The 12,616-nt window shown below is 39.6% G+C and overlaps 1 protein-coding gene across 4 annotated transcripts in view; it reads right to left on the reverse strand.

Moving 5' to 3' along the window:
- The window catches only part of DCL4 (dicer-like 4), a 174,107-nt gene extending 163,087 nt beyond the window's left edge, over positions 1 to 11,020 (reverse strand). The window contains exons 1-5 of one of the 4 annotated variants that reach the window (XM_087662143.1): positions 10,736 to 11,020; positions 2,573 to 2,750; positions 2,048 to 2,161; positions 1,522 to 1,656; positions 577 to 652 (exon numbers count right to left, since the gene is read on the reverse strand). In XM_087662143.1, the coding sequence (XP_087518269.1) occupies positions 577 to 652; positions 1,522 to 1,656; positions 2,048 to 2,161; positions 2,573 to 2,750; positions 10,736 to 10,827 (595 nt within the window). In that variant the 5' untranslated portion in view covers positions 10,828 to 11,020. Of the gene's footprint in view, positions 1 to 576; positions 653 to 1,521; positions 1,657 to 2,047; positions 2,162 to 2,572; positions 2,751 to 10,735 lie in introns of those variants that run through there. The other 3 variants (XM_087662142.1, XM_087662144.1, XM_087662145.1) reach the window with 3 other exon arrangements.
- Between the last annotated feature and the right edge of the window lie 1,596 nt (positions 11,021 to 12,616).

Genomic DNA, 12,616 nt, shown 5'->3' on the forward strand with positions numbered 1-12,616 from the left:
TCAGTCCTCTGTATTGCACTTTCAAGTTTCTCTTATATCTATGAAAAATCGCTGCAGTCCTATACAAGGTCTATTTCATATTTTTATCGCAAGAAGATTTTTCTGAGGTGACTATTGCTTCTTTGAATTAGAAAAGCATAATATCTCCTATATGATCCTACTTAAAGAGCCTTAGCCAAAACATGACGGATGGATAGTCACTGTTGGTCCAAATGTAACTGCTAAAAGGCCATCCTTCATCACTCACCCACAAGCCTCTCCACTCTCAAGATCTACATGAAGGCTTGCAAAGCCAAAATACAACATGAAAGGGAACCCCATAAGAAAGATGTTGCAACCCTCTAAAGTGCATTTACATTTCAAGGACCTTGTGAACAGCCCTTGACGAATGTGAACTGGCCAGATATATAATTGAATAACAAAGGATAAAAGAAGTTACACCTATTCAGATTCTCTGAGTACTAATGTGGTATACCAACAGAACAAAAATTAAAGTCTTTTCTTAGTTTGTGTGTGTGTGTGTGTGTGTGTGTGTGTGTGCGCGGTGGAGGAAACATTGGAGCTTAGATGCCTTACCTTTCCTAATGATCGGACTAGCAGTCATACCAAATATTTTTGGCCTACTTGGTGCAGAAAGTGGAAAGTAATATTCCTGTAAAACAAAAAACTGCTTCAATATAGAAAAAGCACCCAATAAGCCAAAGAACTCCCAACAATTGATGTATATCACATCTCACACTTAATTTGGCTTTTACTATCCAAGTCACTCTTTATCAAATAAGAGGAGTATAAGCTGCTATCTCAGCACCGCTTATGTACCAAAGTGAAGTTCATTAATTGTGATTCAATTGAGATAGATTTCTCATTCATCCCAGTTTCACTGTTTAGCCTTCAAAACAAAACAGAAATGCCCAGAAATCATACCATGCAAAAGAACAACTTAGCACACCATCAAATATACTCCAGAAGTTACAAAGCACTTTCAGGCACTAGATTCCTTCCCTAGGTAGCTCTAATTTGGCAATTTCAAACCTTCAAGCTACTCAAGCTAACTCTAGATCAGCTACGTACATGTACATAACACAGTAGCTGAGCACTTGATAGTTAAGCTTTGTAAACATATATTGCATTCAAGCTCCACGAAACACTTTTCCAGGGTTTATTAGGAATAAGTGGCAAAGCCAAACACTACAGACTTAAGAAACAAAAGATAAAGGAGCCACAAATTAAACACATATTACTGAATCTGCTTGTATCAGCATCAAAATAACCTTCCAGCTAAGCTGTTTTACAGCCCTGAAAGAGACTCTGAATCCACATGCTTATCAACATAACGGCTTTTTAAATTGAAGAAATTTTTCCTAAAGAACAGAAACAATGTGAAATATGCTTAACTTAATTCAAGTGCTAGATATAGTGGCTGGACCTTAAAACTTTTCTTTAACAAAATTTTGTTGTGAATCACAACCCAATGCTGAGGTACTTAAACATTTTCTGTCAATAACATTCTTAGTAGCAGACCTCCATAATCCGAGCATACGGATGACCTTTCTGGCAATGATGGCATTCATCAAAGATTAGAACTTTGATTGATTCCACCTTGATGAATCCATGGCGCAACAAGTTCAAAAGGATTTGAGGTGTCATGACCAGCACCTATATGCATAGAATTGCAAACATGCTTCAGAAGAAAGAACTGTGAGTTGGGGATCTTAACAAACACAGTTCCATATAAGAGCAAGGAAATTTAGCGTGTGACAGAGAAACGCAATTCAGCTATTGTCACACTGCAATAATCCCATAGAGACTAAATTAGCAGGGAAATCTAAGCCTTTGCCTCCAATATGCTGATTCAGATCATAGTTTAAAAAGAAAAGAGCTTCATCATGACACACTCTGTTCTTGCCAGATTTTCTTCTTCTACAAATGTATACAGATCAGCACCTTTATTTAATTAAAGTTGTTTGTTTACTCCATTTACAACTTTGCTATTTCTGAATGTTATTTAACCAAAAGAAAGGTGAAATTACATCAAAATGGTGCAAACCTCAAACTGTAGAATACATTGCTCCCATTGTGCTGGTTCCCAGCTTCCTCCATCAGTTTGGCCACTATATTGACCGACCTGAAGATCCGAAAGTATTTCGATTGCATTACCTTGCTGCGTTTCACACCATCAAAATGATAAGTTTCTATGCCTACAGGCTCTTAATAATTGAGAGTACGTTATCAGACAACACTGTTTTTTGTAGCAATGATTAGTAGAAAAGTGAAGGGAAATGAACAAGTCTTTTTCCTTTTTCAAGGAAAGGATATCTGATCATATTGATGTCTGAAAACAGTATACACGACAGCAGCCCTGGTGGCTTTAAGATCTCAAAATTCAAATTTACTGTATAGCCTCGTGATCGAAGTGAAACATGTATAGGCATACAAGCTTTTAATTTGGATTGAAATGTGCTTCCTACTTCTTGCTTTAGCTTTTGACACGATGGTGCAATCATGTGTACCATTTGGAAGGCAATTAATTTGATAATTCAAAGATGCAGAATGAGAACAGTGTAAGATGGACCTGTTGGACCAAACTAACAGTTGGCACGAGAAACACAGCAACTTTCAGTTCAGATACAGGAAAGGAGGATGACAAAGCCTCCAAAAGGAGAATTGCTATGAGTGTCTTTCCAGAGCCTGTCTCAAGACAGACAATTACATTTCCTTGGAGTGCTTTTTCAAGGTATTGCCTTTGATACCTGCACAGCACAAAAAGAAGACCAACAGCCTGTCACAATAACTTGCCAACTATTTCCTTCTCAAGTATCTAAGCACAAAATGCATTCATTTTGCCTATTGCTAGATAGTACACTACAACTTATGGCCATTTGCATATTTGCAGTAAAAGTACACCAATCTGTACTAATCTAACAATCTACCAAGAGTTATTGAATATTGATCTACTGGAAACAATAGATTATCTGTTGCTGGCTCATTCACGTACCATGAACTTGTTAGTATGGTTTTTGTGGCAAGTTACAGCACCACATGTTTGTTTGGCAAGTACATAATGTTTAATCCTGGCTCTCGGTCCTCTCTCTTTTTCTGCAAACACTATCGTGTATGCAAGGGATGTATCATGTTTATGTCCTAGTGACCTGTTTACCTTTCAAATAGAGAAGTTGTTTCAAATAGAGAAGTTGTTCTTGGACCCAAATTTTTGCCTTGAATTCAAACTTATACGTATGGCCTGAATATTTTCATGCTGCATTATAGATATATGTCCTCCAAATTTCCCCTCAAGTTAGCTAGAGAACCTGGCAATTATATCAGGTAGAGTGAATGATTAGAGGCATCAGAGGCAAACTGTGGAGCCTTTCACACGAACAAAATTTGCATTTGAGCAACTTTCAAAAATAGTAACCTCCTAAATTTCGTTAGACTCTAGAAAACTTCATTATATAGGTTCACCATTTCATGGTTTGTTTCTTTGATGATCAACATCTGGTTTCACTTTTTGAAACCACTCATTATATGGGCTTCTAGTCAATGTGACTATCTGAGTATAAAGGTAGTAGTCATCTGAGATTTCTCATCAATCTAACCGCCCGACTAAACTTTTAAATTTCTCTTGGATATCTCATCAATGACGACCCAAGTATAATTATAAGGTGTTCTGGCCATTGGCCACCCTTGAATAGAAAGATGAACATTTAATCATATTTTGAAACACTCAAATAATACAAATCGCCTTTCAAAGTATATGAGCATCAAGTTAATTTGAATATGTCTTGGTACCAATTGATATACAAAAAGTTAGTTACAACCTTTTCATCAATCAACTAATTACATGCTCCCATTTGGACACCCGTTGTAGCTAGGTCACTTGCTTTGCTTTCGCATGCCTTCTTCAACATTGTTCCCAGCCACGTCATTTGCATGTATCCATCGCTTGCTTATGCAAGTTTTGTCACCTACCTAATGTTTCTCTTGAGGGTCGTATGTTTGTTGGTGTCGCCTACCTACTCACTCACATGTCTTCTACCTAATTCAACACTACATGTATCCATGTCTACAATCTGTGCAACATATGCTCTAGCCTATGCAACATACACTCCAATCACAATGGCCAACTCTAATATGCCACATCCACCTCATGCTACTCTCACTTGTCTTTTCCTTGACACTGTCCAACTCACACTTAACTACCACATCTACAACCTAACACTCAATACCCAACCTTCAACCTACACAAGCCCTTCTTTCCACCAACACCCCGATCTAAGTACAATCTAGGGTAAATTTGGGAGGTTTGCCCAAATTGAATCTAGCAAGCCTAAATTTGTCATTCAATTTGGGAATTTTGGCCAATTCCACAAAATTCTTCACCGAATTGGAGAAATTTGCCTCCAATGTTCACAAAAACATGCAGTTTTTCACATCTAAGACACAATTTCACCAAATTTTACCTCATGCATTTAGGGCTTCCGTGAAATTCTCCCAACCCATTGATATCAAGACCCAAGTCATCATCTTGTGTAACATTCTTGGAACCATTTTGCTTCCATTTTTGACATATAGCTTCATCATCAACATTTGACACATACAACTGTAAGTTTTCCCTTTGCTTTTATTTTGTGTTGCACCTACATTTTACTTTGGACAGCAGCTAGTCAAAAATACCAACAAATTGCAGCAAGTAATGGCCACTCTAAATGACTTGTTGAACATGTTTAGCAATGATGACAAGTTGAATGGAACCAACTATCACATATGGACATACATGATGAGACGTGTCTTGGTTGCAAAATAGAATTGGGGTTCTGTATCTAGTACAAAGAAGGCGTGCATGCCCTATTATGCGAAATGATGAAAGTTCATCTAGCTGGTCTTTCGTGACCAGTAGTTCATCACCATCTGCTCCTCCTTGTTGAGCTAAAAATGCATTAGCTTTACTTAAGTAGCCCCAAAACATGCTTAATTAATGAAGAAACCTTATTTATTTAAAAGAAATATGAACCTAGAGAGTTTCTGTGTCCCACATGCACAAACCCTTTTGGGAGGGCCCAAACTTTCTATAAATACGTATGTTACCCTCCATTCAGCCATAATCTCGTTTTTGTAGATTTCAAGTGTTTCAGCTTGCTGTCCACTTTCCGTTTGCGGAGGATATCTCAGTCGAAGCCGTCCATTACTGTCTCCATCAGTTGTTGGCGCCTGATTTCCAGCTCTCTTCATGCAGTTTGGAGCTAATTCCAACCAAGCGACTGCTATTCCTGTGCAAACCTGCTACCGTACAGCTTGCCACGTCATCATAGCCCTATGTTTGCTTCTTGCAGGCTGTCACCCAATTGCTGCAAGTGTCAACTAGCAGTTTTCTCTCCCCTCCAGCAATCACCAGCTCCTACAGGCTGTCACCAAGCTGTTCTGCCTGCGTCTGGCAGTTCTCTCTCTTGCAAGCTGTCATGCCTGCGTTTTTAGCCTCTCTCTCATGCAGTCTGCATTTTTAGTCTTTCTCTGACCTGCAATCTATCCTGCCTACGTTTTTAGTCTTTCTCTCTGCTCATTGCTGTGAGCATCAAATCTAGCTTCTCACTACTGCATGTGTTGGTATTCAACATCTGCCCGAATGCTGCCTTGCTGCGATTCAAGATCCATTTAGAGTACAACACACTCCAACTCATTACCCCTGCCTTGATCCTTGAGGTACAAGAGTTCGAGGTTCAGCATTCATTCACTGTAGTGTGTTTGCTGCATGAGCATCGTATATTCAGTAGTCATATCACTTCATTCATTCACTGTGTTCATTGTCTTTGAGTTACCCTAACCCTAACTGTTTTCTTCTATCAGTCTGTGCTTTGTCATACGATTTTTATTTATGTTTCTATATTAGGGTATTTCTTTACATTCCTCCCACAACTGATCAATAGAGACGGGATAGGCAGGATGACCAGGCACATGCATTTATTGCAATATTATGCAAGAGAAGTCATTCCACTATTCATGTTAGAACTTATGTCAACTCATGTGTGAGTCTGTGCATGCAAAGGCTGGGCATATAATTTAGGATATTTAGGCATTTTTATTTGTGTCATTTTATGGTCATATTGAGCATTTATTGCTGGTCAACCTGATTATGTTGAGGACATATTGCTGTCCTATGTATTCAAGCTCCTCCTCCTCACTTAGTCACTCATTTGCCATCACACATGTAAAGACTCCGTGGAGAGAGGAGCCAATGTGGATGCCCACACAGCTAGTGCCTCACTATTGTATGCAATTGTCTCGTGTTGGATATATGGATTCCATTTCTCGAGCTTACATCTGAGTTCTCATCTATATTCTTATCTTCAATGTTCTTTCTTTCCCTCTCTTTTATCTTGTGTTTAAGCAATTTATTACAAAATGCATTTACGTTTCCATTGCTGCTCCACTTCTGACATGGTATTAGATTTCAGGTTCTATGCTCCTGCTGCATTTTCTTTGCTGATTTCAAGACTGTTTTGACCATTGCTGATCAAGTGATTGATGCTCCAACCAAGCGACCTATTTTTCCTACACTTTTTGTTGACGTCAACATCCGTACCACCTACGTCAGCCCCTCTCCTACCTATTGTCTGTTCCAGCCTGCGTTTTGATGTCTCTGAATCTCCCCTCGGCTGGGCGACTACATTCTCACACCATTTTTGCTATTTCAAGCAGTTTTTGGCTGATTTTTTGTCTTATTTTGATCAAATTTTGGTAAATATTGCATGTAAACTCTCATTTTCTGCAGTCTGTGCTTGTGGTTTGATTGTGTTCCCTCTCCAAATACCTTATTTTCTCTACTTCTCTTCTATATCCTCTACAAATGACGACTCCATGCACATCCACTGATGATAAGTTACATGGACCTGATTATCTTACATGGAGTGCTATGATGAAGACTTGGTTTATACAGTAGTAGTTATGGTACATGGTTTGCGGGGCTATTAAACATCCTTAGCGGCCTTCTCCTGTTCCAACTCATTTTGATAAAGACAACCATGAGGAAGCGGTGCTTACATGGGATTTGGAAGATGCCTGTGCTTACTCAGCCTTACTTAGGTGTATTTCCAAAGAGCTTCTACTAGGGATTACCTCCTACATGACATCTTCCAAAGTATGGACGAAGTTGCAACTGATGTACACGGCCCCTTCCACCATGAGGGCCGTTACTCTTTATGGACAGCTCTAATAAATTCCGTTCAAGGCCAAAGATACTATCCAATCTTTTCTACTTCGTGTGACCCAAATCCAAGACCAGCTTCAACAAATGCAGCTGCAACCTACCCTTCCAGAGGCTCATCTTATTGGACTCATACTCTCCAAACTCCCTCCGTTGTTTAGTGGAGTGGCAAATGCTTTGAATGCGCAGACATCGTTGACTCCTGTCAGTTTTACACATATGACCTCAATGCTGCTTGAGCATGAGGCATCATTGCGATTACAAGGGAGGCTTTTGTCAAGTTCTAGCGAGGCTCTTGCAACTTCAAAGAGGGGTTCGAAGAAGAAGAAGTCGAAGACCCAGTGTTACCATTGTGAAAAGAAAGATCATTTACGAAAGTACTACAAAGAGTTAGTAGCTTCTAGAAAGAAGATGAAGTGGAATGTGGACTCCTCCAACGAGTCATTATCTGCCTCAGACTCAGACTCTAATCTTCCAACCAAGGAGAAGTCTAAGGCACAGAAACGATCATCTTCTTCGATTCGCGGAAAGAGATTGATCGCCCCTTCCTCAACTGCTTTCTAGTGGTGGTGATGATGGCATCCCTCACGACTCCAATGCTAGAGAGGGAGTGTGAGAGGGTGGTGAGATGAGGCAGTCGTGCCTTATCTATACAACATCCAAGTTCATGATGGGTTGTTTATTTGACAAAGAGTGGGATTGGTTCCTAGTCATGAGCTTACATGAGGGGATACTTTGGCCGTATGGCCCCAAAGGTAAGGAATCCGTGGTTGCGTATGTTCCAGAGGCATTTTTTTGACAGGTTGGTCATATATGCTACGGAGAGACATTGGGACGGACACAAATATATGCTATGATCTTCTCTATTATCAAGAGCTGGTACATTTGACATCAACATCAAATTCTCTTCGAGGCACCTTGGTGGTGGCTTAATCACCCACTGCTTGGGTATGCATGGTTCTACTTGGTAATTCTATGTTGTATGGTTTATGATTCATTCTCATTGTACCATTGTATTGTATCAGATAACCCATGATGAAACCAACCTTCTTTTCGTGGATGGATGGTAAATCCCTGATTACAACTTAATTACAGCATCAAACAATTAATGCAAATCAGAAAATACAAATTTACCTACTGATCTTGGACGATGCACACCCGGTTGGCTCAAAAATTGGCGCCCCTTTGAGTATTTCTTTAGCTTTATTGAAGAAGAAGTTGATTTACAATGGGATTCTCCCAATCCTTTTCGGTATTTCAACTCCCCTTACTGTTCAAAATCACCACCAAGTCTTTAATCTGATTTGCCCCTTGATTCGGGCAATCAATTGGCCTTCACCCGCTTTGATGGAGATGGAAAATACCCCAAATCCAATTATTTGTTGGTCCCTCCACTTGAATAGGATTGTATGTATCGAAGTTGGTCATGTACCAATGAAAATAATTGAATGGCATCCTTGGACTCAATTTTCATCTGTTGAAGCTGTCCATAAAGAGTCGCAACACGTATAGGGAAAGGTGTCTCATGCAACATCCGAAGCTTCGACCATATCTCTGGGGATGTCCGACAAGAGGTAACTTCTTTAGAAATACACCGAAGCAGTGCAAAATACACGTGCATCATCTGAATCCCATGTAAGCGCAGCTTCCTTATGGTTGTCCTCATCAAAATTGTCAGAAAGAGGAAAAAGACGCGGAGGCCGAGGAATAGCTTCACATACAATGTATGAAAGCCGCTTCTGCACAAACCAAGCTTTCATCACATCACTCCATGTAAGATAAGTCCATGTAACTTATCATCTGTAGAAGTGCATGGAGGAGCCATGTAGAGAGAAGAAGAATACAAGATAGAGGATAGAGGATATACGGAGAAAAAATACAGCCAAACCAACATCAAAGACTTCACAAAATGAGAGTTCACATGCAGTGTAACCAAAAATCTGATCAAAAACAAAGACCAAATGCTGCAAAATGAAAAAAAAAACTAGTCAAAAACTGCCAAAAACAACAAAAATAGCTTGTACAAACAATCGCCCAATCACGATTAGGGATAGAAAACCAAAAAACAAAAGCTGATGGAGCATTGAATGCAACAAACTGACAATTGCAGGCTGAAATCCAGGCACATGCTGAAAACGCAAGTTGCTGATCTCAAAAATGCAAGCCTGATCAGTAGGGGAAAGAAAGACCTGTAATCAATAGAAAAATCACAGCAGGAATCTAGATCCTGCAATCTAATACCATGTCAAAAGTGGTGCAGCAATGGAAGCATAGACAAGTGTTGAAATAAACTGTTGAACACAAGACAAAAGAGAAAGAAAAAAACAAAAGAATAAAAGAACACTGCAAAGGAAGAGAACTCAAAGATGTGCTCAAAAAATGGAATCCATATACCAAACACGAGAATGACACGTATAACAATGAGTCATTGGTTGTGTGAGCACCAACACTAGCTCCTGTCTCCAACAGAAAGACCACTTGAAGAATGATAATGACTAAATGAGAGGAGGAACCATTGAATAAATAGGCCCAAAATATGCCAAATATGGCAGTCGGTTAACCACCAAGACCATCTAAGGAGCTTGCTAGTGGAACTTCAATTTTCATGCACCGTTTTGACTATGATCCATGTTAGGAATTTGGGGAGCTCTGAGATGGGTGGCCACACAGTAGAAAAATCTGGGCAGGCCAAGTGAGCGGCGCACAGGGCAGCAATACAAGGATTGCTACAGCAAGCATCTAATGCAGTTGTAGAAGAGAGACGATTGAGGTCCCAACAGTACATGGATCCATTGCATGCACATATTGACTAAGCATCTATTTCTTATGAAGGACAAACATAGCAATAAGATATTCAGTCACTAACTTAGTGGAGCTCAAAGGATGCAAGCTTCCAATTGTCATAGTATTCTAACAAGGTCATTCATTTTGAGCTCTAGAGCTAAAAGAATACTAATTCCGAGCTCTAAACCCGAAACAATATATGTTGCATCCAGTTGCAATAAAGCGTCAACATTATTAATTCTGAGCTCCAAAACCACAGTACCCACCCCACCAAAAATAATAATAATGAATAAATAAATAAACAAATACGCATGCATAGAATTATGAGCCCTAAAACCACAAATCAATAATTCCAAGTTGCAAAGGCACCCCAACCCCCATCCCCCTCCCCCAAAAAAAGGGGAAAAAAAAACGTATATTTCTCTGGAGTGCCAAAAAAGAAAAGTCTAACTTCTACGAGAGCTTTCTGAGGAAAGACTGTGTTGAAGGGAAGCAATGGCTTATGAGAGCTTTCTTACGACGCACTGCAATATTTCATCATCTTTCTGGACTGTGAGACTGGAACAACACAGTTGAAGCCTTAGAATCACAACAGTGAGCAGGAGCGAACTAACTTTGCCTTTCCTCTTTTCTTTAACCCCTTGTGTTTGTTTTTTTTTTTCCTTCCCCTTCTTGGGAGCTTGCGAGAGAATAAAAATGCATTGTAACGTGAAAGAAAACACAGAGAGAGAGAGAGAGAGAGAGAGAGATGACCCGCGAGCTATGTTTCTGGCAAGGGGTTTCATGAAGCGGATCGCATGATTAGGGGCCGGCGGGATCTCTGTGTCGTGGAACAGAGCCACCATGGCTGGGTCCTGTCACAGGAGGCCCGGCATATCCTCCTGCTCCTGCTGCTAATGGCTGTTGTTGATCCCTTCCTTCGAAGAGCTTCTCATATGGGACGGGCGAATCAAGCATAGCAAGGCTCTGCTCCCTTCACTGGATGAAGAACAGTTGCCACTACAAGCTTTGTCCAGAAATTTTGCGAATTTATATCAATACAATCATTGCAATTGTAATTTGTCATCGGTCTGTTCTTTTTGTTGGTAATGAGTATATCTTTATTTCGAAATGCGTCGAAATTCGAATGGTTAGCCCTTGGTTTTGAAGGGTGACCCTAGATTTCGTTTCTAAGGGCAACATTTTAACATACTTTTCATTCCACTACCTTAAGAAATATATTTACATCACCAAAAGGGGTGAATCGCGCTAAGCCGCCGTACACTAAGCCTTGAGAAAAGGGTCCCCGTCTAGCATCGATGAAACCGCATAATTACCCAAAAAAAAAAAACTTAAGAAAGGTACCCTTGAATTTTTTTTGCATGTAACTCCTCTTTTGAAGGGTAGACAAGTAACCAACTGTTATGAATGCCCAATTGCTAGAGTGTCTCCAAACAAACAAATGTAGAATATTAAGGGACTACAACAAGGCCAAGGATTTTGCCGAATATGATAGCAAAATCCTTGAAGAACCTCTCTCCCTGCTCAAAATTGCAAACATGGAAGAAGAGAGTACAAAGGGCCTATGCGCACACCCCATCCAAGAGGCTGAATCTTGTCCTATGGCGAGCACTCATGGACAAGTTCCCAACTAGGGAGAGTTTAGTAAATCAAGAAAAGTCTCAGCTTTATACTACCTTTGCAAGAGGCAGTTTGAATATGTCAAGCATTGGCTCTGGGATTGTATAAAGGTTTGAACCTTGTGGAAGGAATTGAGAAGATGGGTCGAGGCTACGAGATTTCATGGAGGTTTTTGTGCAAAATTGGTCCTTTTTGGAGAAAGCAAGCACAACCAACAAAGGCGCATAACAAGTTTGAAATATAATAAGAGCCATTGCAATCCCCACAATATAGAAACATAGTAATAACAAATGTTTCGATAGCATTCCCCTTTGGATGGCTTTAGATGTCAAACCTTGTAAGTTCAAAGGTTTTGTTGCCATTAAAGGCTTGCATAAGTTTGGCTCTGTTTATAGAGCAGCCTATGAGGCTCTTGGGAAATGTAGCTAGATTTGGTATGCTACAAGTCATCCCCACATGTTTCAATGGTTAATATGAGTATTACAATATTAATATATGCCCGCATTTTTTTTAATGTTGAATTTTTCACACCCTTCTTTGAAGAGTAAAATCCTTGAGATAGGTTTAGTAGTCTACAAAACCAAGGTTTGGTTGGTGACCAAAGCTCTTTTACTTTTATTGCCCCCCCAAAGTGAGAGTTCTTAGATTGTTTTTTCAAACAAAAAGTATACAATTAAAGCTTCTCCTCAATTCTTTTTGACAACTCTTGAAAAACTTTTGCTTTCTCTAGACACAACTCAAGTTATTCACAAAGAATCGAGGTTTTATGATAAATGAGTTGTAAACAATATAAGAAAGTTCAATTTTTTAAGAAGAAAGCTTAAAACCTTGAGTTTCACAAATAAAAATGGTAAGTACATGTCATTTGATTCGCAAATCCCTCCAAAATCTTGAGTTAAAAGCTTTTGTATCTAACTACCAAAAAAGCTTATTGTGAACTTTGCGTCCCTTTGATATATTGGGCTTTTTCTTGAGCATAATGGAGTTCATCCACCCCCATTTATAATGAGTGCA

This window comes from Lygodium microphyllum, chromosome 21 (genome assembly GCF_053477565.2).
Source record: "Lygodium microphyllum isolate KBCC chromosome 21, Lygodium_microphyllum_v1.1.10, whole genome shotgun sequence".
NCBI classification, from domain to species: domain Eukaryota; kingdom Viridiplantae; phylum Streptophyta; class Polypodiopsida; order Schizaeales; family Lygodiaceae; genus Lygodium; species Lygodium microphyllum.